The sequence below is a fragment of the Maylandia zebra genome, linkage group LG15, assembly GCF_041146795.1.
Source record: "Maylandia zebra isolate NMK-2024a linkage group LG15, Mzebra_GT3a, whole genome shotgun sequence".
Classification (NCBI taxonomy): domain Eukaryota; kingdom Metazoa; phylum Chordata; class Actinopteri; order Cichliformes; family Cichlidae; genus Maylandia; species Maylandia zebra.
The window spans coordinates 11,793,871-11,820,182 of NC_135181.1; the positions used below are offsets into that span (position 1 = coordinate 11,793,871).

General features: G+C 41.0%; 1 protein-coding gene across 7 annotated transcripts in view; it reads right to left on the reverse strand.

The window, feature by feature from the left end:
* utrn (utrophin) overlaps positions 1 to 26,312 on the reverse strand; it is a 193,250-nt gene that overhangs the window by 74,954 nt on the left and 91,984 nt on the right. For all 7 annotated transcript variants that reach the window (XM_014414047.4, XM_014414051.4, XM_014414048.4 and 4 more), the window contains 2 exons: positions 4,659 to 4,831; positions 2,279 to 2,435 (listed from right to left, as the gene is read on the reverse strand). In XM_014414047.4, the coding sequence (XP_014269533.3) occupies positions 2,279 to 2,435; positions 4,659 to 4,831 (330 nt within the window). The remainder of the gene's footprint in view (positions 1 to 2,278; positions 2,436 to 4,658; positions 4,832 to 26,312) is intronic.

The window sequence follows — 26,312 nt, forward strand, 5'->3', positions numbered from 1 at the left end:
CATGACATGTTCAAAGCCCCAGCTTTTTGTTCTGCTCAGCCACCTCCCCTCATCCTTTTTAGGGTCACCAAGACCTCCAGGCCAATCTACTAAGAACACAGAGGAAGTGAGGGAAAAACATAACACAGGGAAAAAATGGTAAGTGAGACTTCCGCACTTTCAACACGCCAGTTTCATTATTTCCTTTTTTGAGTATTCTCAAAGCTGAATACCTGGAGATGAACAAGGGAAAGCAGAGAGGAGAAAATGTGAAAGAAATAGAGAGGAGGAGTGTAAAGAAAAGAGACAAAAAGGCTAGAGACAGGAACCACAGCAAAGGATGACAGAAAATGAGATAAAAGGGCTGAGAGAGGGTAATGAGAAAAGGAAAGTAGAAGTGGACATGAAGGTAGATTAAACTCTGTGGTTACTGCGTGTGCTCTCAGACTCATTGCTTATATAATGGAGCTCATCTGATCAGCTGGGGTAATGCCTTTCTCTTCTCTCTGTAAGGTGTTCAGCAGACACGTGGAGCAAGCCTCATCTCAGATCACTGAGAGCATACTCTGATGAACCCATCTCAATTAAAATCAGAAACAAGATTCCCATAAAGGCTCCAAGTTTGGACTGTCAACCAGGCAAAGTGTGGAAGAGTGTCTCTCTTTTCCCATAATATATAGTTTTTACATAATCTGCTCTGCTTTCTGAGTAACGACTCTTCATTAAGCCATTAAAAGACTATATTTAGCAGACATTACAGCAGCCAAGAAATTGATTGTGTGCCACTGGAAGAGCCCACTCTTAGTCTCTGTGGTCGATCAGTTATGTCTTTTTTTTCCTTCTCCATTTTCTTTCAAAAAAGGGAAAGCACTGAGCACATTGCTCTAATGATTTTTTTCTTTTGAAGTTTGGAATTAGTGCTTTAAGTATTACACACTTTATTATGTGTGCGTGTGTAATTTGTCTTATTTTTTCCCTCTCTTTCATATTTCTTTCTACAAATTATTACAGAAATGCTTCACAAAATTGAAACTCCTTTCTTTTCTATGTGCATGATTGCTTCATTAGCCTCAAACAGTATTGTATCTAACAAATTGCCATCTAAAATTACAAAATGACATTTCAAAATATAGTTTGTCAAACTTCATTGAAAAGTTACACAAAGATGTAGCAGATCAGAGAAGGCATTCAGATACAAATGCGCTTCGCGTATGCTAAGGTGTCGCAACGCAGGAGTACTGAGCTCCGTGTGCGCGTGTGCCAGCTGATCTGTCAGCGTGTCTGTGATCCTTGCGTCTGTGACACATGATTGCACACGTGTTTACTCTCAAGGCGTTTTGGGGAACAAAATAATAGTGTGGCGAACGGGATGCCGAGAAACGCATTATGATGTCAAGAGCGGCCGGCAGGCTCGGAGTAAACAGTAGCCACGGGCTGAGTCATTTATCTGAAAGCAATTACACTCCGGTGCACTATCACAATAACCAGTGGTTACAATAAATAATACAGTGGGGAACACTGCTGACAAACGGCACTGATGGCAAAGGTACGAATGGGTCAGCACAATAAAGGTATTGACTGCTTGTTAGAAAAACTGATTCTGTGTAGTGTAAAAACATCAATAAGTGCAATGATAAAACACGAGAAAGGACACTACTCACTGTACGGCAATGATGTCGAACCTGGCCTTTAAAACTCTACCAATGCAGGATTTGGAAACGAATAAATGTACCATAGCCACACGGCTGCTGGGCTTAACGCTTGAAAAACAATCATCGTTAGCACGGTTATATTTTTAATAACACGTTTGTTTATCTTTATGACAACAACAACGCATCTTGTGCAATTTAATATCTTTATTCTAGTTAATTAGACGTCTGCTCAGGATAAGGAGGGAGGAGTTAGGCTGCTACGATATAACATTAGCAAATTTCACGAAATAAAAGAAATCTTAACCCTCTGTACCCTAACAGGAGAAAATGATTAGGACAGTGAGGGAGATGTTAGTCAAACGCAAGGAAACCATCTGCGCACACAGAAAGAGAGAGAGGACAACTAATGAGGCATTTGCTTTAAGAAGGGGAAAAAAGCTTGATAACATGGGGCTGGCTATATCAAGCTGAGAGTATGGTTACAAATGCTTAAAATGTTCAGAAGGAACGTTTATTTTAGGAAAAAAAAAGTTACTTTCTTGAAGCTTCTCTCTGAAAACTTAAAGAAAAATCAATAAGGAAAGGACAAGGTATGGATAAATCTTTCAGAGTGTGGCAGGAACATCGCCTGTGGCAACAATTCATACCGTGCAGTGATTCTGCTGCTGCAGCAGAGTGGGCACATCTCCTCCGATGGGCATCTGCTTCGCCAGCTCCTCATCCTTCATGCAGATCCACCTCCACAGCTCCTCCAAAAGGCCCAGCAGTCGAGACCAGCGCTCAGCACTCACCTCCAGATGTGCTCTGCCAAGATGAAGCATCCACTTAAACTAGTACCACCAGATCCCTGTGACAGTATCGCAGTAAATCCTTTCAAACTGTACTCCTTACTTTACACTTTATTCTATACATGCGCACATATTACGGTCTCAAATTTGTTATTCTCTAAATTATAGCGTTTAAATCACATAGTAAGGTTCAACAACTTTTGAATTCTTCCTGCTACATTCTAGCTATGACTGTATTTCAACACGTAAAAAGACATATCCTTACAAAACCCTGTAAAAACCAGATTGCTAACCACTCAAAAAGAGGTCGCTGGCCTTCTGGAGTGGACGTTATTTGAAGAAGGTGGATGCAGTTGGCTGCTAACGGTGTGGGTGGCAGCTTGAGTGCAATGTGTGTTGATAATCACTTATTTTTCTCTTCTCCTCTGGGCAAAATGTATCTGAACACGGTGTACAGAGACCTCCTAATGCCACTTACCGAGTTAGCCTTAATTACACATGTACTGCAATTAAGGCATAATGGCCTGCATGCAATCATCATACCGTATCCCATCTCCCACACGCACGCACACACACGCACACGTACACACACACACACACAGTTTTCTTGCTGTCTATTTCCCCCGTTCTATCCTTTCTGTGCAATGCTTCAGCTTGACTAAGTCCCATTTCTCCCACTAAAATAAACCATTATAAATTCAGAATCATTTCATCATTTGTATTGATATCCCAACCTCACTTTGTTCTCCTGGCATGGCTTTATTCACCCTCCCCTCTTCCTCTTTGAACATCTCCATCTGGCCCTGTCACCTTCACTTCTGCCTTCACTTTCTTCACCGTCCGCGTCCCTACTCATCACCAATCTTTTTTATTTATGCCAAGGTTGTGGCTGACGAGGCACTACGTGTGTGAAGTTTATGTCCTACCGTGGTTGCTCTCGGGTATTTTTTGTGCTATACGTCATCCCTCTGCTTCACGATGGACATGCAGAAAACAGGAGGCAGTGTAAGGCTGTTATAAACAACTCAAATGAATATTTCCTAAAATACTGTATGCAAATGAATATTTTCATATACGAAGAATGTTTTTAAATCATGACTACAATAGGAGCAACCTTGAGACCAATTTCAATCATGCAATCAGAAAAATCAATCCATCTCTCTCTTTTTTGTTTTTAAATTAAAGTACCACCTGAATTCCCCCCAAAATGGGACACTTCAAATTTAAAACATGCACAAATTTCTTGAATATTCATCAGCTTCAACTTCTTGCCTTCGGGATTGCATGTGTAGCAGCCCAAAGTTGGGCTGACTGCTGCAAGTCAGTCAAAGAACTACCTTCACGTCTCTGAAACTGCAGTACCAATCACAAAGAAATAGGATGACAAAAGCTCAACGAGCTATAAATTGGTTGCTGCAGGATGTTCTGTCGTAGTGTCAATAGCGCAGAGAGAGGCACGATGCAAACAGACAGCACCACTGTTTTGTGGCTATCCTGCATCGACCTGACATTTTATTCTGCAGTATTTGATGCTGTAAACGGTCACATCACATATAAAAATATCACGCAGTAGCTATTGTTCTTCCTCCTCCAAAATTTCTAAAGCATTTTAAGAAAACAACATTGGCAGCAGCCTGGGATGGAGGCTGTGATGCATAAGAGTAATGACTGAATTAATGAGCTTGTTTCTGGAATGAGTAGATTACTGAGTTAAGTCTGACCCGCCTGATGTAGTTACTGTGTAGAAGCCTGGTGTAATTTGTGTAAAATAATCAAAGTAGACACTATGGACACTGTGTTTAAAGGCGCAGTGTTTAGGATTTTCACTGAGTACAAAGCAGGTCCAAATGCAGACCATTTTACTGACATTGTTATTTCATTTTTAAATGAAAGCATTTTCTGATTGGATTGTTTTCATTTATCAACTTCCTGGGCTCCAGAATTCCACATGTTGGGGAAAAGGAAATTTTCTGATCAGGAAATAGCACATCTCCCAATGCACTACATTTAATAGTTAATCAAAACTTCTGCAATGTTATGACACACTAGCTGATTAAAAAAAGGAGTACACTCAAGCTGAGACCTACTTGAACCATTGCCTTGAGACCTTATGCCAAGATATCTTTTTTCTTCCAAGTTTGAGAGCAGCAAAAAGGCAAAAAACTGCAATCTGACATCCATGACCCAAAAGACTCGAGAAAGCAAAAGTTAACAAGTTAAGTTGAGAGCTTTTACTGACCTGATGTTGGCAGATTTGGTCTTCAGGTCGCTCCATCGTTGATTCATGTCATCCAGCCTGTGCTGGAGGAACACGGCCTCCTCTGAGCTGCCCAGCGCTTTAACCATCTTCGACTTGTTCCCGTCGACGCTCTTGTAGATGTCATTGTGGGCATCGATCTCAGCCTGGATGTCCTAAAAATACGAACAGAGAACACGGTTTTATCAGCGGAAAATTAAAGTACAGTCAAGGGCCGCAATATAGTAGTTTCACATCATTCTTATCACAAAAAATGGATGAGACAGCTGACTACAAGTGAACCTAAAATTTCTTCGGATTGTGTCACAAAGACTTTTCTTGAGGGACATCACAGCGTACTGCAAACAAATTTACCAGAGGGCAGAAAAGTTTATATTTTCTGGAATATCCTCAAGGTACTTTGACTAAAAAGATTTGAACTTCTATCCTTTTGCCGACTTGGAAGGCCCACGCAATCCAGAAGCAAGTCCCCGAGCAATATCAGCCTTCATATTAATGCTGGACCACCATTACATTACACCAGGTCTGAATGACAGCAAGAATTTCTCATTTTATGCTGGTATAAAGTTCTAATGCACTGCAGTGTGACTCAAAAATGCTCTGTGTATGGATGTGTGTATGTTTACAGGACCAAATTCAATATTATGATGAAGCAAGATTTTGTGCGTCTGTGTTCTTAACTCAGTGGCTCTATTACAGAACCCCATCTCAAAGGGCATGTGTGAACGTCTGTGTGTGAGGGTTAAACCACAAGGGGCGCTGACGCAAGCAGAGGATCCTGTCAAATGTTTTATTTTTAGATGTATAAAACTGTTCCGTGTTCTTCTCTCGCGCACTCTCTCTACTGGGACTCCCCTCAGTTCAACCTTTTTCAACTGCACATAAAGAAAAGACTCCAAAGAATACCATGTGTGTAAGTGTAACACTGCTTGGAGCACAGAGGTGTGCAAATGGGGCAAAATTGCTGTAGCTAATAAAAGTGTAATAAGACATATAGCCTACAACAGTGCAGGAACGTAAAATAATACAAGACATGGTGTATAAAATTACACATCTTCAGCAGCTTAAGTAGTTAATTGTGTATCATTTGCACTGGAAATGTAATATTTTACATTTATTCTAATTATAAAAACACAGGAAAATCTTGGAAAAGGCCATTGTTGCGGAATTGCTTTCCTATCCTCTGCATCACTATAATAACTGTGTGCAGTAATGGAAATGGTCTGTACTGCCATTAATGTGCTACTACACTAACTAGAGCCTAACGGATACACGGATCACCCCGTGCTAATTTTGGCCTATTACAGATGAATTAATGAACATATCTTCAAAATGTTTCTAGATATGAAACTTTTTAATATTACACTATTATATTTGTAAATTATACATCATAACTGAGCAGTTAAGCAATGTATTTGTGTTAAGTTTCTCACTGGTTTGTCAAAAATGATTAGGGATTTGGCGATGTCCCCCATTGTTCCATCATCCTGCCGTTCCCCAGTGAGTAGGGAATGGGCACAGAAACCTGGTATTAAACAGGCTCCGGAGTGAAATTATTAAAAGATTAGAGTATTAGTAACCTACAACATTATTGGAATTGGTTTCGGTACTGGATTGCTTAAGAAAAAAAGAATGCAGTCATATTCTAGTTTCATTTTTCCTGCCCAGTTTCCTTAATAATTTGCTATTCAATATCCTGAAGATAACTCCTCTCGCTCGACTTGACTGAAGTCTGTTGTAGACACGGACAGCTGGAAACACAGGTTCAGAACCCATTTCATACTTCCTTGAAGCTCACCTCAAGTCCACCATCTGGGATGCAAGTCCAGTTGGGGTGGGTGTAATGTAAATTCTCAGGATGAGTCCGCGGTCACAAAAAAAAAAAAAAAAAAGAAAAGAAAAAAAAAAAGACAGGTACTCCCCATTTACCAACAAAATTTGCATCACTTGAACCCAAGCGGCTGCAGAAAGTATAATCAAGGCTTAACAGGAATAACTATCCGGCCATTGTGTCTCCAGCTGTCTGTGTCTGTGTCAGCAACAGAGTATAAACAAGGCTTCAGGCGCACACATCATGCACACATCCACAGACTCTGGTCTTAGTGAGGACTGAGGAGAAAATGAAACTCTCCAAAGTGATGGATTCACTTGGCCAGAGTCGACACTTACAGTACACTCATTGCCACAAGTGCAACAGGTCAAAACATGAGTAGCGTGTGAAAACATTGAATGAAAGTCCATCACACCAAGGTGAAAAAATGAAGAGTTTTCAACTGTCCAACTACCATGACCTACATGTAGCGATGCCAAGTGTGTGCATTTTTTGTACACAGAAAAAATCCACTGACAAAAATCAGCCGTGGTTCCAAATACACACTCCAATATAAACAGAGGGAAGACGCTGAATGGGTATAAACAATACAGGAGACTCAGAGTGGATGTATGTTAGACGAGTATGAAAAGACATGACCTGTGTATATGTTTTGAATAGTTTATAGTAGAGTTTAAATACTCTGCAAAGTGCGCTGATGAAAAACAAAAAATACATTTCAAAAAGTAAATTTCAGCCACAGTGCGACCAGACTGCACATGAAACGGCTACACCTGTGGCAATATGCCGCAGTTAGTTAATGCCAATGGGCATTTCACTGAAGGCCGAAGCAAATGCCTCTGCTGTGATCTGCAAGGATAATGATCCACTGCATTTTTTTTAAGGCACAAATAAAATCCTTCTTAAAGGTTACAGAAGAAAGAAGGAAAGCCAGGGAGAGACGGGCAGAGGGAGAGGATATGGAGATAAAGACAGAAAGAAAGAGTAACACCAAGAATAAAAGACAGAGACACATTTGGCTTCTGAGCCAGCTGGCTGTGTTTCAAGTCATTACCCAAGTGCTTCCCTTATATTTTCCTTTAGCGCTTCTACTTCCAGTGGAAATAGTTTGCACACACTAGCACATTCACATATAACACAGAAAGCATACATTGAACGGACATACAACGGCACATATATTCATTTACAAAAAACCCCTTTTAGGGTGCATTTCAACTAATGAAAGACTGCTTGCAGCCAGAGGATTGTATATGTTGATGTATAAGTGTAGCGACGGATCATTTTCTCCCTCTCGTCAACACAGACATACCCAAACACACACATAAAAAACCATTTGTATGCCACAGGTCACCATGAGAGTAACCACCGGCCTGTGTTTACTTTTCTTCTATGTTTTATTTATGAATTATTGACTAAAAATGGACCATTTTAGGTCCTGGCAAAGGACCTCAAATATGCCTCCTCTCCTCGATCTATAAACTCGCACTCACCATACACACAAACACTGATTTATGTGCGAGTGGGAAGAAAAGCAGCAGAAAGGTTAATGGTTCTGGATCTCATGCACACTGTAATGAGTGATAGAGATTTGCTGGCTGTGAGCTTGTTGGAGCTGGAGAAGCGATTCGACCGAGTCTCCCTGGAAACTGAAGCAACAACTACTGCTTAAAGCTTTATGAAGGATAAAAGCATTAAACATGCTGTTAAGCTATGGCTGAAGGGCAAAAAAAACAAAACACCCAGACGTGCTCGCCAATCGGTGAAACTCTCACCTAAAGGAACTTGTTTACATTAACAAAACAACAATGACCCTTACTTGGCTAAGCCATGTTAGCCTTTAGATCTTAATAAAGCAATTAGCGTAAAGGTCCGCTTTGACAAATGATGCTGATTTCATGGCTGTGGGTCTCATTCTATACTAATTCGCTCTCTGCACAGTATCGTCTCTCAGAACCATTCATTCCACTTTAATGAGTCCAATAAGGACTGCTTAGACTTCATAAAGCTGACTAAATTTGGACCACAACAACAAAGATAGGGGGAAAAGAAGAATGAAAGATGGTTGTGTTTGTACTGATCGTTTGCATCATTCAAAAACTAAAAGAAGTCAAGCTATGACAGAACAGACTTATAATATACCTTTTCAAACTTTCTGAGCAGCTCCTGCAAGCTGAAGTTGAAACCAATCATTCTGACTCCTCCTACTCCCTTGTGTCCCTACATCTTCTCTACTTTCATACAGATGAAAGGATGTTTCAGGTTTAGAGCAAGTAGACAAGTCCTCCAGTGGTTATGGTCAAAACCAGAACATTCAAGGTCAGCGTTCAGATCAATAATAAATCCAGAATTTGAAGAATCTCGAATCTGGCAACTGAAAAACCCAGCTCTTGCAAAAAATCCAGACACAAAAGGGTCAAAACCAGGTTGCAATCCCAAAACAGGCAATTTACACACCCCTTGGCAGCATTCGAACATGCATGCCGGTGCGTGTGCTCGCCTAATCCTGCCACATGTTGGTAGCATCCTCCTTTGAAAGGCAGCCAGACTGCATAGGGAAGGTGACAGTTACCCTGCAGTCATGCTTCAGAGCTGAGACAAGGATTTAGGGACAAGTGGTGCCACTGGAGGTTTGACAGAGTAGCAGCTGTAGGCTGATTGTTGAGTTCCTCGGGCCAGGAATGGAGCACCTAAACCGCGACAGAAATCCGACAAATCTTGGGTGGAGGTCTGCAAAGTGGAGATAACGGTTTGTGTCTTGAGGGACGACTGGTGTGGTTGAGGACAGGTCTGCGCTCTCCTTCGGGTTTGCTTTGCTTTCCTTCTACCACTTCCCTTCAAAGTATGAAGGAAGCTTTGTTCACCGTGTCCAGTAGTCCAACCCTGGGCAGGGCCGGGACGTTTGCTCTCAATTAGTGAAATAAAAAGCACTTTCTCTCATCCAGTCTCACACACACCAAGAGGAGAGACCACAGCAGACGGAGGCATGTGATTTACCCTTGCTAAAGGTAACTTGGGCTCAAAGAGACAGAGTCCCCCTCAGCGTCCGACTTGCTACCAGCCCCAGTTTGGTCGCTCTATGACACCCTCCTAATCACTGCCATGACTGGGCCACTTAGTCAAAGAATGCCGCCTTCTTTTTGTTGGAGCCACATGTTCGCAGAGAGCTGCCTCGAGGTTCTGCGTCTAGATCCTGAACAGCGAGTCTGACACTTTGGCCCCTCTTTTGAGTTGGAGCTCTGCCGGTTATCCCCTTGTCTCTTGGGAAGGTGAAAGAGATGAGCGGGACCTATTTGCCATTCCGTCCTCTCTCCCTCTTCGAGAAGAAGAAACTTTTTAAAAAGTTACCTGAATTCTCCAGCTCTCTGCTTGATTTTTTAGCGGGGGGCGGGGGTCATACAAACTCCATAGCTGGTATCCCCATTCCTCTCTCTTCCTCTGTTGCTCTTTCTTTCTGGCCACTAGCCTCGCTCTATCACACAGCTGTTTATTATTTTAATCAGTATCCTCCCTTTCCCCTCCTCTCCCTACCTCTCTCTCTTTCTCTCTCCCCCCTAAACCCATTCAACACACTACACACCCACTTCCTGAGGCCTGCATGGGCATAGAGCTAGGCAGTTCATGAGAAAAGTAAGGCTTTCTGCCAAGAAAGAAAATACAGACCAGAATTCAGTAGAAGCAAAATAAAAAGTGGATAAAAGGAAAAAAAAAAAAAGAGATGTCAGTGAGAAAATGGGCAGAGAGGAAGAATATTAATAGAAGAAAGGATGTCTGTGAGGGTTAAGAGAGAAAGCGAGGGGAGAGGGCCAGCAGTGCAGGTGGAATCTTCTACCCGTCTGGTGCAAAAGGGATGAAAACGTGGATGTTTTGTTCATAGATGAGAAAAAGGAAAGTAATGGGAATTTGGGATGGTGGGGTGTCAGGACAGGGGCCGATATAATCTGCTCCACAAAGAACCTTTTTCATTTCTTATGTATTTTAATCAGTGAACAGCACCTTTCCTTGACAGCCCTTATTCAAATTACTAGAACTACCCAACTACTAAAGGCCGTTACTGTTCAGATCCCACAATTTGAATATCATCACTCTGCAGAGGACTGAATTAAGTGAGGCCTGAAATTCCTACTATAGTGTAAAGGCTAAATGCTTTGAAGAGGCTCGGATAGGAGCTGTGTTATATAGGGCTATGTTAAAGAGGTGCAAGCATTAAAATTGATTCCATATATTAAACCTGTGTGTGAGTGTGGAAGTGATAGCCTGACTCCTCGAGTGTGTGCTGGCATTTTGAACAGCAGGGTAGACATGTGGTGTGCATCAAAGACATGCAGACAGATGGCTGTCAAGTGAGGGGGAAGAAAAAATACAATACAACCTTGCATATTCATAAGACAAAGACTTTGAAGTGCACTTAGCTAATTAAAAATATTTACATACTCGAGGCCATTAAATCGCACTTGTGAGTTATGCTGACAAATATATGCCGTTTGAGGGGTTTCTAGTGAAAGATGTAAAATTAACTGCAGCGAATTGGCACATTTGACAAGCATAACTAATTCAACAATGGGTGGAAGCTGGGAGAAAAGAAGAAAAAAAAACGCTAAAACTTGTTTGATGATTTTGGCTCACTGAGGCTTTTAATGCTTTAACTTTGTGCAATCAACTTAAGGAGTGCGGTTTACAAAAGTAGACATTTATTAAGAATGCAAAAACAGAGATGGATGAAGCCTAAAGCGAGGCACGTCGGGGTTAATGTTGGGCTACATTACTAAAGTAAGCGGATTAGAAACATTACAGGGGTAAGAATGTAACGCTTCTAATCCCTCGGGCGAAAAGAGGAGAGGAAAGAAAAATAAAGTTCAGTGAATGAGCAAAGAGTAACACAAACTTACGGAGTAATAACATGAAGGTGAGCAAAGCAGAGAAAATGCGAGGAAAGGCAAAAAAAGGATTTAGAAAAAACCCCGTAATAGATTCCCAAACGTTTCCAACTTTTGCTTAAAGAAAATAAGAATGGGAAAAAAAAAAAACTCGAAGCACTTAACTGTAAACTAAAAGATTTATATTTGATAAAATAAGATGAGTGAGTCAGAAATTAAATATTACAGTGCACACGCCATATGTCTCAAATCCTGTTTTTTCTTCCGCATAAGCTTTAGTTGTTATACTTTTACTTTTTTACTTTCACAACCAAGCGAAGGATTTTATTTTTTTCTAACAGTTTACATATTATTCAATATGTGTTAAAAGGCCAAAGAGAATTAGTGTTTTACCATATTTAACCAGTGATGAGTGATGTAGTCCGCTTATCACTGAGGACCGAGTATTTACGGCCTTAGAGAACTCTTCATATCTTGGTACGTTGAGATCACACACTCCAGCAGCAAAGAGAACAAACCCTGAATGTCAAAAGTTTGAGTAGTGCAGATTTTTACCAGGGATCGGATCGTCAGAGCTTCCACTCAATTGACAATGTACCAAACCCTTACAGCACTTCCTGCAGGTGGTGGCCCCATAGGAGGGCAGACCCCATGTAGCTCTTCAGGCTAAGACACCCAGCCTTGAGCCAATGCCAGACTGGGACCCTGGTAACCCTCTCCCAGGGTGAACTGGTCCCTTGTCTGGTCTCTTTGTCGTCATATGGGTTTTCTGAATTTGTTTTGCCCCTCGCCGACCACATCGAATGAATCTAGTTGAGGTGGTTCAGGCATCTGACTAGGGTGGGCCTCCTCCACCTCCAAGATGATGTATTTTCAGGATGTCCAACCAGATGATGCCCCTGGGGCAGACTCAGGACATGCTGTACCAACTATATCGCTCAGCTGACTTAGAAACACCTTGATGTTCCCTGGATGAGGTAGAGGTGGCAGTGAGGGACGGCAAGGAATGAGTTTCCCTGCTTAGACTGCTGTCCGACTGATTGGGAGGGATGAATCAGGATGGATATATGGATGCTTTTATCTCTCTTTAATGCATTTTTGGAATGTGAAGGTGATTCATGTAGGTTTATACCAACTTTTTCCATGTGACTGATTTGTTGTTTTATACGTTTAAAAAAAAAAAAAGTACATTTTGTGTGTTATTCTTGAGTGTGTCATGATTATACGTACACAAAGTTTCACAGATGGCTAAGTGTTTGCTTATTTCTAAATTTCTAAACTGTTTTTTTCCACAAAGACTTCAGTTGAAAATGGAAAAAAAATATTGAAAAACCAATTTCTAAAGCTTTCTAAAATTACGCCAACGCGTCATCAAAGATTTAAGACAAAAGAAAGAACCTATACAGAAATATCTGGACCAAAGGAACTATAAATATTAGGACAGGAATGACAAATCCAAAGCATATTTAATCAAAATTATCCAACAAAAACCTCGTCTCAATATCTACACAGAAGACCACCGAAAAGGATGTGAAAGCGTTAAAGAGCAACTGCTGAAGGACAGGAGACAGAAGCAGGGCAATTTACCATCTCGGATGATGTCAAGAGGGAGCCGGGGCCATATTGTCCAAATAAAGATTGTGATCCTGTGATATGGTTGCCAAACAGAGCAAATGAATAAACACAAATGTGGGCACGTAAACCAAAACACACAAGCACACACAACGCAATTCTAACAGCAGACCCATCCACCAGTAACCCTTCCCTGTCAGATCAGTTAAAATTCACACAAACCTATCTAATCCAGGCTCTGTCTTTACAATGTGCAGCATCTGCTGAAAAATCAATGCAGCTGCAGCATTCCACTATAATTCGCAGCCTCTTAAATTCACATCTAGTGAAGTCACTTCCTGTGCCTCGGGTTATCACTGACACTCCTCTTCCTGTTAGGAGGGCAGCAGCCCTTTGGGGAGATCTGAGCCCTGAAGAGAGATAGAGTGTGTGTGTGTGCGTATGCGTGTGTGTATCTGTGCGTAAAGCGGGCAAAGTGAGTGCGTCTTCGTTGTGGCTCATTTGGCAGTATAACAAATGTGTCAAGTTTTGGAACAAAGTGTTGTGGGTGTGCACAGATGAAAGAACTCTTGCAGTATTTTAAAGTACTCTGCTTTCAGATGTGTAAACCCTTCTCATCGAACAAATGTGCAATTGTGCAGCAGAAATAGTTCTGTAAACTTGAAGGCCACTTCTCGAACTCGTTTAGGCTTAAATTTCTCAGAGAATACGATCGCAGAGTTGACAGCAGTTTCAGCTATCGAATTCTGCACCGTACTTTGTAAACACAAGGTTAATGCGGCTCCCAATGTGACTACTGTGAAGGAGCGTGAATAAAAAGACTGGCAGATAAAAGAAGAATAACCAACATAAGAATGATGACATTGTTGCATCACATGCTCTTATTATACAGAGTCTCTTCCAAGAAAACAATTATCTGGCGTATCTGCTCACAGAAGTTATATATGGGCTACACTTACAAGCTGACAAAGTAATAAAGCATGTTCCGGCTAACACGCACATTAAAAAGCCACAATCCGACATTCAATTGACAGCTAACCTTCAGTGATGTGACAGAGCTGCCATTAGAGAAGACAACTGGAGTCAAAGGTCATGGAGAAGAATAATAACTTCTTCTGGGGATTCAATAGCCGACACTCTACATAGCCATCGTCATAACCAAGAAAAAAAAAAGGACATCCTGAAATTCGTATGCAAGCTCCTTAACACAGGGAGTGGAAATTGATTAGAAGAGCCTTTGTGCTGTTACCTGGTAATCAGCTATTGATTGTGGAGAGGCTTTTTGTCTTGCAGTGTGTCTACAAGACTCTTGGGAGATGACCTGAAGATTGAGGTAAAATGCAGTGGTTCTTAGATGCTAATCTTGTGCCTCCGGGGTTGTGTGTCCAACGAGTGTGCCTCTTTCCTGGTGTCTGATTAACAATTAAAAGCCATCCTTGTCTCGTGGTAGGTCAGATCATTTAAAATGTGACCAGCAAGTAGTAGAAAATGTTTATTTTCGATTAACAGCAACTTAATATACCGCCCGCATTGCCATAAAGACTAAGCAGCAAGGCAGACATCAAACAAATCAAATAAACGGTAATAGCATTGTTCCCTGTAAGCCACTTGTGCATTTTAAATCTAACAAGGTGAAGGCAAGCTTGCAACAAACAATAAAAATAAAATACAGAGTAGTAATTGTACAACAGAATATGTCAATAGCTTCTAGGTGTGTGTTGGCTACACAGTATTAAAAGACAAAAACAAGGTCTGACTGTTTTATGTCAGTAAGATTATAGTTCTAGTACAGTTTAACTAAAGCAGAGGTCTCACTTATTAATAGAAATCAATGAATCCTTGGATAGCAGACCTTTGGAAGTAAAATAATGAACAAGAAGTCATTGAATTGTGAGCACTATTAACTTACTCAATTTATTGGATTAAAAAAAAAAAAAAAAAAAAAAAAAGGGTTTTTATCACCCTGCTTTTCCCTAGCATTCAAAGACTTCTCCCTCTCCATCCTTCCTTTTCATCACTATTTTCCTCCAGCGGCCCATCTCTTTTACTTTATCTCCACTCTTGGCCACTATTTGAAGTGAAGCCATCTAGGTAAAGGCATCTAGGAACAGAAGATCTTGACCTTTGTGGGTGGTCTGCCAGCAAGTCACCGCATCATATCACAACAGAAATTATTTTTAAAAGGAAGAAGAAGAAGAAAGTCGATGTGACGTGATTGCTTCTGAGGCGGCTGTCGCCTCCACGGCGGGCTGCCGGAGAAATACGCTTTGAACATGAGCCTGACACCTGCTGTGTTTGGTGGGGAGGAAAGAGGCCTCAGAAGGTTAGGTGACTGGACCAATTAGTGTGCTCCAATAATGAACAGTAGGAGACCACTGTGTGAAGGACTGTCCTGTGGCGCTATGGAGCCGGTGTCAAAACAGTGGGTGAGTACAGGTTATAAGTAGGCAATGAAAGTGTAATGGTAGAAAAGCGAGAACAAAAATATTGTGTTATGCAATGAGCCCACTAACATACATTCAAATTACATCTCAAACACATTGATATTCTCAAAGAAAATGAAAAGCATTATGATAATGGCTTAAAAGCAGCACATTGTCACACTCTGTGGGGCTGACCTGGAGCAACAAACCACACAAGAAAGGAACTGATGGATAAAGGAAATGGTGATGATGATAAATTATTGCATACTTATGTCGATGAAGGAAGAGAAAGTTGGAAAACAATCAGCAAATGCTTTAATATCAAAAGAATGGAAGAATGAGAGCGCCCTGAAGAAAGCAACAACAGAGACAAATGTGCACAAAGTGACACATTTAGCAACAAAGGCATGAAGGGAATAATTTGTTTTCACCAGAGAAAATAGACACATGAATAATGGGTAGTGTGGGAAAGCCTGCCTTCATATCCTCCACCTTAAAATAAAAACATTATCGAGTTTCTGGTAACAGTCTTAAAAATTTACTTGGCGATTCTTTACTTTTCAGTGAATTGCATAATTACGCAGATCAACACTACCTCCTACTCACCCTCTCACACCATCCTCGCCAAGCAAACCAACTGCTATACATATTGTTTTTAAGAGAAAGAAAATCGCCGACATTTGCTTCATATAACAGTTGTGCCTCGCTTTTTTCAGCCATCAACTTCAAATATTATCGACGACTAAAGAAAACACCCTTCAAAGATACTCAATCTTTAGACAGTGAACTCATAGAAACTGACTGATTCTTCACATATTGTTTACAATTGCCTTTTTATTGAAGTTTGAAACACGGCATTCAGCTTTGGTGTGACATTTACTTTCCCATCTGTCTGAAGCTATTTTATTTAGAGCCCACATCGTTCAGTGAAGAGGAAGGATTTCCAAATTGGGGTGGCCGAGCTGGTTGGCGTCCAGCTTTGAGGCTGCACAGAAAACAATTTGACAGCTTCTGTGTATCTTCAAATAACTGATGCATCGATCATACGGATAGCCAAGCTAGGATTTCAAAATGATGTCAGTGTAAGAATTAGAGCTTCATTACAGTAAGAAAAAAAAAAAGGATCAATAACCACAATCCATTCTCTACTCCAAATTTAATGACAACACTGTCATCAACCACTGAAACAGCAAACAGGGAACAAGAACAGAGTTGATGATTGATGTTGCACATTTCCATGAAATCTCACGGTGTAGGGGTCTAACCGCCTACAGACACAGTTCCTGTCTAACCCCTCGGGGATGAACTGCTGGGTGGGACTCACAACAGAGCTTCAGTTCAGAGGAAAGATAAGACCACAGAGTTTCCAAAGGCCAAACCCTACACCGTACAGCCGTGAAATTTCATGAGAAACAAAAAACACCACAGATTTCCATTTGATTAACTCCTGAACATGTTTATGAAAAAGCACCATAAAGGGATAAAAACCTACACACACCAGCCTTCAAGCATCTATACGTAACAAAGTGGTACATCCACTTTCTGTAGATTTTCTAAAATAAAATAATTCAGCTAGATGCCTTCTTATTGTTTTGTATTGGAGAAGACATGAGTGATAATTAACACCACAAAGAAAGAGCTTAAACTTCAGATTTAAAAAAAAAAAAAAAGGAAATGTCAAGAAGGAGAATAATTCAACAAGGGAATTGGATTTTTGAAAGTATTTCAGCCAAGCTACATAATGAATGTTTGGCCTGGCAGCAAAGATGCTAATAAGAACCTCCACCCCCCAAAACACTGACAAAAATCCTGGGAGGCAAGAAGTCGGTGTCCAATAAAAGAGCGAAAATGGGGAAAAAACCATAAATATGTAATAATACATCCTGCATATGGTGCTGGAAACTGAAGCGGTGAAGTCTTTCCACAGCCTCTGAGCATCCAAACAGACTGATATTTTTGCATAACTGCTCTGACAAGCGCTGTAAAAGTTTGCGGCTCAGCAAAAATACGCCCAACCTTTCATTCTCTTACAACTCCTTACTGCGTGTACTTCCTAGTTTTGTAAGTCACACCCTAGTGAGATTTAAACAAATACTAAGATTTCTTTGCAAAAACACTATTAGACCCGTGTCAAGTTGAAAACAAAAATGGAAGTGTTTACTGAATACAAAATAAGACGCGAGTCAAAAAAACCTGTGCCGAGGATATAAAGGCCCCGCGGAGGAAGCGATGACACTGACATAGTGGGCGCCTAAGTGTATGATGAGTTCTTTTTATTGCAATGCAGTTTTCTGGTTATACAGCCTGTGGGCTCCCTCTACACCCCGGCTTCTCCATCCTACCCCTTCATATAAACTTTTCATCCCATTTCTTGGCCATATTTATCTTTCTCCACTGCTCCTGTTAACTCCAACTCCTCTTTTTTATCCTCCTTCTCAACCTCTATCTCCTACTTTCAGAACCTTTGTTCCACCCTATTTATCTTTTTATTTTCTGTCATCTCCACCTCCTAGTTAGTTTACTGCCCAGGGGAGGTGAGAGAGATATCCAACCCCCACAAGCCGGCCTCTTGCTGAGCTCCCATCACCACAACAACAGGCCGGGCTGATGGTTGGCTTATTACTTCCTGGAATGTTTACTGTAGGGAAGCTGTCTCAGTCCGCATCATTGACGCGTCTTCTGTCGTGCTGTGCTAAATTACTTTACCCATCACTCAAGCATGACTCTGTCTGGAGTCCCTGCCTTCATTTGTCTTCTTCCCTTCCATAAATTGCCTACTGTCCTAACAGTCACTACATGTTGCTATTTCAGACCACGAGTCAGGAACCATTTGCTGCTGCTAGACTGAAATGACTTGTTTGATGGTGTGTAATCCTCCGTGCCCTGATATCCAGTTTACCCATCGGATTTAAGGAAGATCTGACTCTGTGTCATCTCAGCAGGGGCAAGTTTTTTACCCTGGTTTAAACAGCTTCAATTGTCATGTACATGCCTGAAGTTTAATATTCCGTCTCCCACCGAGACTCCATTACAAGTTGTGATGAATGCCATCAGCATACAGCAGCAACTTTACTTACTTAAGACGTCCTGCACAGTGCAACAACTTAATATAAGCTGTGGACTCAATTTTCGTCCCACGGATGAGCACTGAGCCACTTTTTACGCTCCGCTGGGTACAAGGTGAAAATAAAAGAACTAAAAAAAATGAGTGCGTTCTGTGACTGCATGGTTTTTCTCCCAAACTTCTTCATCTCCAGAGACACATGGATCTTTTCCATCAGTGACAAAAGCAATATTCTGCAGTCAACCACAAAGATCTTATTCCTAACTGAATAACCTTTCCCCCCCCTCATTTTCTCTCATCTCACTGACATTTCCCTGTTGACTTTCACATGATCAATGATTTGTCTCTTCATGGCCTTATCAAGCTTCTCTCCAGGGATCGGGTCCAGTTCTAAGCTATAAAGCCAGGACATCACACGTCTCCAACCCTACATGTGCTGCTGCTCACCCCAGAGGATGAATAAGGACCACTATAAGAAACTTTTAAGCAAGTGCAATTCTGCTAGAGTTTGAGAGAAATCAGCTGCCAACGCCAGATAACTTTGAAGCTCTGCTGTCACTAGTGTCATTCGGCAGTTTTTTGCACTCTGAACAGTGATGTCAACCAGCAACAAGCAAAAAAACACTGCATTCAAAAGTTAAGTATGAGCAAGGATCCGAAAAGTTTAACCAGCTGCCCAAATACTTCAAATATATCACAATGCATCAGCGCTCCTTAAACGAAAACTCAACTGCACAGCTTCCTTCTGTCTGACTGACATACAGGGTCATGCAGAGACAACTGTCAGCAGATTACACGCTTTACTGCTTCACATAATACTTAACAATAATCCCAACCAATAATTCGTCACACTAATAAGCTACACATTCGGCTCCAAAGACAACTTCTTCCTGCTACTAATGAGACATATTCTGTCAGACGATAACTGAGGCGCAAACCGAATTCTAAGGATTTACTGAGCTGGAATAACATCCTAACCTCAGTGCTGTTTTGTATTTGATGCCCCCTGAAACAGAAAAATAACCACTTGGATAGTCCAATCGAGGGGAGAAGAAGAACATGCAGTAATTTAGGCAAACTGCAGACCATCTGGGGCACTGAGATTATTTAACCAAAAATAGAGTGGCAGGAAAGGTAACATCAGTCCGACAACCAGTAGGTTTTTCACTGCGTTAGAGGAAGCAGAAGTAACAAAGTGCTGTTTAAACTAAAGATCAATGTGGGAATCAAGACATCAAGACCGTGAAACCAGACAGCCTGCCGATGGCTACCTTTATTCTTCAACACGTTCTGCATTCTCTTGCAAACATTCTTGTAATTTCTTTAAGTAGGCTCCAGGAATAGTTCTAAAGGCTTCTTGAAGGACATTCAAAGCTCTTCTTTGAATGTTTCCTGCCTTTTGCTTTGTTCCCTGTCAAGATGATCCCACACTCCTTAAATATTGTTACGGTCTGGGCTATGGGGAGGCCAATCTATGACTGATAGAAAAACACACAATGGAACACTATCTGGGTGTGGTTTAACTGCACTTTGTTGGGAATCCCTGTCATGCTAAAAAATGAAACTGTTGCTAATCAAACGCTTTCCTGACGGTATTGCATGGTGGATCAAAATCTGATGGTACTGCTGTCATTCCTCTCTGATCTTTTAACAAAAAATACTCCAAATAGAACTCTCGGGTCAGCTGATAAGTTCCTTCTGATTGTCTCTAGTAGCAGGCTAAACCACAGAGGAGACCAGGCCTTTGCGATTGCTGCGCCCAAACCTTGGAACAGTCTGTCTCTTCAGGATCAGGATCAGTCCAAAACTTGCCATCTTTAAAACCCTTTTACTCACTAGCTTTTAATTGTGACTGAGTTTTTGTTTTGTGCTTTGTGTGTGTTTGTTCTACTTTTTAAACTATGTACAGCACTTTGCTCAACTTCTGTTGTTTTTAAATGTGCTTATAGATTTATTGATTGATACTGTTCTGCTTTCATAATTCCATCAATTTCAACAAGTTCCCCAACCCCAATTGCTGAAATGCAGCCCCAAACCATGAGAGCACCTCCGCTGTGTTTTACAGATGGATGCAGACACTCATTGTTGTACCTCTCGCCTAACCTCCTCCATGACTCAAACCAAAAAAAAATAATTAATTAAAAATTAGATAACCTCTGCACTATTTAAGACTGGCTGCCATCAATTTAAGTTTTGAATTTTGTACTTCCCTTCCTTAAGGAATGTGTTTTTGACAGCCAACGTTCCCCTGAGACCATTTCTGGTGAGGCTTTATCGAACAGCAGATCAACTGAAGGACCAAATGCATCTCTCAGGTCCTCTGTCAGGCTTTTGCTTCATCTGCTGTAGATATTTTTAGGTCAGTCAGCCATTTTTACTTTTGTCCTTCAATTGTCAAATGTCTTTAAGAATACACTGCACACAATGTTGATATGTTTTCAGCTTATAACTCTTTGGGAGTCACCCTGTCAGTGCATACTATTTCATGGCAATTTTATCTATTTTATGGGAACATATAATGTTTTTGCAACAGGCTGCTAATAAAGTGCTAAAAAGATGCCATTCATTGCTTTCCTAAGTTGTCTGTTATGTGAAAATGCTCAGGTACAAGGACTGGACTGAAGAGGAGAGAAAAAGCAGCCAATGTCTAAAGAAAAACTCAAAGATTTCAGAAAGAAGATGGTGATAAAGTCTGGCTCTTGGAAGCAAAATATAAAGAGATGAGAGGTGACTCAAGACTTCTGCACAGTATTATACATGAAGTTAACTTTTAATGGGTCAAACGGTTGTCTCTCGGCACATCACGCTGATGTGACATTGTTTCAGGGAACTAAAAACTGAAAGCCATTAATTGCTGCTGCTCTTTGATCTCCCATAACAAACTACATGGAAGTCACACACTCTATTCTGTGCGCTTTTATCATTCCTTTCACTGACATTTCATGACACTCACAAACACACACAAAGCGCACACAGTTTATCACGTCCCTACTGATGGGACCGGGGATGATATGATAAAACTCAATCTCTCACTATTTCCTGTCGAAACAGGGTCACTTTAGGATGAACGACAGTACAGACACCCATGTAGTGGATGTTAGATGAATATGGGAGCATGAATGCATTTATTACCAGGGTCGCTCAAGTAAATAGCCGTAATGCACCATGCCACGATTATGAAGGAACATCATGTTCCATGTTATGTGGTCGTCTCCACAGAACTCCTCCTGTGAAAAACACAAAGCCAATAAGAGTGACAGCTTATGGAGCCCCGCAGGGGACATGGGAGAAAAAAAAATTAAGATGGACTTTTCGCAAAACTAACTCGGGATCTCGCAAAAGTCAGTCTTAATTTTTTTTCTCCCATGTCCCCTGCAGGGCTCCGTAACAGCTTGATATGATGGTGGAATTTTATAGTTTATAGTTAGCGCTAGTTGCAAGTAGCAATGGCATTGATGTGGCTTCAATATAGCGGATATGGGCCGTGCGATTTGCAACAGCCCACACCCAATCAGCACATCTTTGTTCAGTAGTAAGTTTAAAACCAGTGTAAAGTGTCAAATTTATTTATTTATTTTCGAAATATTGGCAGACTTTAAATGAGCTCTCTAGAGGACATGCATTGTTTGACAGGGCCAATTATAGAGGATTTGTCTAGTCTGTGTGTAGGCCCAAAAAGATTGATTGGGGTACACAAATCTGTTCTGTATGTTACTCGGCTTTTACTGAGAAGTCACTAAACCCCCCCTTAAGATCAATCAAATAGAAAAGTTTGCTCTCTTGCCCCGACAAAGTTTGTGCCGATCCGATCACAACACCATATGACAGAAAAGAAAGGAAACGGAAGCCCTTCTAACTTTGTTTTTCTGCATGCATTACACTAATGTGTCCTCACTGAGGAAATCAGGGCAGATGTAATCTGCTTTCAGTCAAATATATGTAGAGAGGACATGGTGACACAGCTCTGAACTTGTACTCACAAGTACACCAGAGGGTTATTCAAATGAATCCATGCGAGGGACAGGGGAGGTGGGGGAGATCAAAAAGACAGCGGCGGCCCTGAAAAGACTGACATTTCCTTTTTGCCTTGATTCGTACAGAGGGAAATCGTTTTCAGCCTGTGCGAAAATATACACATCCCCCAGTCTGATCTGTCTGCGCCTTTTCTCTTCCCCTGACTTTCTAGCTGATCAAACAAAACCCAGGCTCTCTACAGTGGCGTCGTAAGACGAGCTAGAGTCTTCAGAGCAAAGAAAACTCAATTAGTCTAATTAGATGGAAAGACACAAACAATCAGCGTGCAACAGCAAGACTGAGAGAGAGGTGTGCTAAAAGAAAAACACCGTGTGCCTTTTGCAGCGGGTCTGTGTGAGAGGGTGAATGTCTGGGAGTGTGTGACTGCACGAGCACGTCGCTGAAACACTGTTGGATGTGTGTGCTAAACCTAAAAGAAGTTAATGAACAAACAACAGCTGCTTCCATCGCTGAGGAGCAGGAGCACGACGAGTGGGAGGAAAATGAGCAAGATGAGGAGAAAAGGATAGGAAGACTACTTGTGCTCATCTGGGCCTCTGTGGTGTGTGCGAGCTGTGCCTCAGTACTTCAAATGAAGATGGGAGAGTGTAGGTAGGGCGGGAACAGTGACACACACACACACACACACAGATAGGGCCAGCCCCGTGGAGGCTCCGGCGCACGTTTCTCAAGCAGCACTGAAGGAGGCACAAATGTTATGTAAGTATGCCTTGTGACTTCAAAGCCACAGATGGATGCATGTTAAACATCCTTCTGCCTTCCCAGGGAGATCTGTCTGAGTCATGCAGGGTCATAAGATGAGCCAAGGACATGACAAAGTGAGACCAACCATATTACATCTAAAGTGATAGGAGAGTAATGAGTTAGTCAGCATTACTGTCACAAGTGTGCAAAATCACAAAGCGGGGACTTTGGGAATCAATCAGATGACCACACAGAGAGAACATGTTAATAAGATACCTTCAGAAAAATGAGAGGCTAAATCAGCCTAAATGAAATATGACTCACTGGCCATCCAGTGTCTTCAAATTTAACTTTACTGGAGAAACCAGCATGTTTCATATTTACACTTGTGCACATAACTCATCACTTTGGGTCGATGTTCTTGGTCAGTTTCCCAGATTCCGCTAGGAAACAATCTGCTAATAGGTGCACCAGGGGCAAACTTTTTAATCGTTATTGCATCTGAAAAAAATATTGATTTTCTGTTACTGCTCGACTGTCAAGCAGCGTGCGAGTGTTTACAGGAAGTACATTTATTTAGTCCCGAGTAAAACGCGGCTTGACAAATAGAACAAACGAGAAAGTTAGAAATGTGTTAACAGAAGGACTAAGAGGCTACAATTTAAAAAAAAAAACAAACAAAAAAACATGATTAACAAGACTTTAAGAAACTGAAATTACACAGGCTAACACAAAATGACAATCTGGAATAAAACCAACTAAAGCCAAATTAGCGAGTGAAAAAAGCCGAAGAAGCGTATTCAAAATCTAACCAAATTCCCAATTCGCAGGAGCCCCATTGGGCAAAATTCCCAATCGCAATTTTAAATACCTAAAAGCCAAAGTTCGATTTTCTATCCTGCTGATAAATTAGAGTTTCCGCTTCGTCATAATAGCAGCTCTTTGCTGAGCAGCAGAGCCAGACGAGGATTAAGAAAAACAGATAAACAGTGATAAACATGGAAAAGAGGGGGCTGATATCAATGTTCCCTCAGATTTCCTTTTTTGTGATGAGTATTTGCAGACACACGCATATATCTGCGCGCACACACACTTATACTCTCTTCTTTTTAATCTGTAAGTGGTGCCTTTGATCTGCCTCGATGAGGAAACGCATATTCAAAGGCAGCGAGAGCGGGAGATGAAAGGCCTGTCCAATTATGGTGAAGTAAAGCGACTCCCGAAATATGCAGCTGTTCATAAACACTTGTACACATTAGTTTGATACGCTGCGAAAAGTCCATACGCTAACATATTTACAGCTCTGCGAAGGTAACAGATCATTTTGAATACATAAATTAATCCTGCTAATCATTCAAACAGAGAGAGGGCATAACCTGACAGATAATTACAACAAAACACATCAACGGCAAAGAAAAATAAGACAAAACTGTTAGAATAGAGCTGTAAGGATGCAAATAAGGTCATTAGAAATACAACACAGAAATAATTCGTTAATAAACTAGACGACAACCAGGTGATTCTGTGACTAACTCGAGTGTCTTATATTCTAAAAACCTACTGACAGTATTTTGGATTTTCAGTCTGTAGTGTACCATTGTACAGTCTATATGGCACATTGTCTATATTTATTCATCACAGCAACTATAATCCTCTAGTCACTCTGTAATCTCCTTCATTAGGCTCCATCCTACCAAGCAATCAATTACCAGGACAGACTTAATGATATAAACAAACTCTCAAGTGAAAAGCTGAATAAAAAAAGATACAACAGTGTAACTAAACGACTTTTTAAGAGTATTGTATGTAGTTAGCTTTCTATTGGTGGCATGGCACCAATTTTATGCTCAATCTGAATGGATTGTTCTTTGGATGAATGGATTTCTGTGGATTACTTGTTAGCTTGTCATCAATTTCATGGTTTGTTTCAAAGGCTTGTCTAATCACAAGGCTTCTGATATTACAGCTTTAACATGCAGATGCTTGAAGTGGAGCAAAAAGCTGACACGCCAAAAGCAGATGACTCTGCTCTATATTTAAAGTTCATTTTGCAGCTGGTAATGCAGAAGTGATATAACAAATTACCGATGCGGCACGTAACACATCATGTTCAACAGAATTTATTTTACTTTAACTGTAAATAGCATCTGACACGCACCAAGACTGTTAATCTGCAGTCATGCATTGCATTTCCATGAGGGCTGCTGTTAAAAACAACAATACCGATGTACCAATGCAAGGCACATTAGTGCAGCATGTTAGCGTGCTAGGTTTTTTATTTAGCATGTTAAAGGGACAGCTGGCGCTTATATAAATATGACGGTTTTGCAGACATGTGTAAGCTTTGGGCAAATTAAATTTAAGACATAATAAAGGCACTATATAAAAATTAAAAAAGGATCCACAAATATATTACACATCATCCTGAGGGAGACATGAATATACACAACAAAAATAAAGTTACATATTTTACAGCCGGCTGAAGAGTTTGCATGCTCTCCCTGTGCCTCTGTGGGTTTTCTCCGAGTACTCCAGCTTCCTTCCACTGTACAAAGACATGAGTGGGGTTTAGGTTAGCTGGTCAATGAATGGTCATCTGTCTCTCCGAGTCAGCCCCGTGACAGCCCGGTAATCTGTCCAGGGCGTACCCCTGCCTCTCGCCCTATGACCACCGCCCTCATGACCCTGAATTGGATAAGTGGAAGAAAATGGATGGCTGCATGAAAACAATGACATGTTGGTGGCGGCAAGTAGTCAGAAGTCCCTATGGATCATGTTCCCTTTCCATCAGTCCAACATGTATTGTATGTGTTGTACCTCGTTTCGCTCCTACTGGGAACAAAATTTATAAACACTTCATTTTTGGGACCAATTTTGATGGCAGCTCACTCACTCTAGTTTGGACTTAACTGGTGGACCAACAAAATAAAAAAGGAAATTAAACTGCTTAACTGGTTTGTAGTTGTTATACTCAAGGCACTCAAGACTTTCCATTTCTTTCAATTGGTTAAAAAAAAAAAAAAAAAAAAAGTCCAAAAATGAATTAACCTTTCATATCAAACATCCTCTGCTACAATCATGCTAAACCTTTTAACGGCAAACATACTAATGCATCAGTGCTTAATGTGGGTCATTTTAAGTGGCAGTAATAAA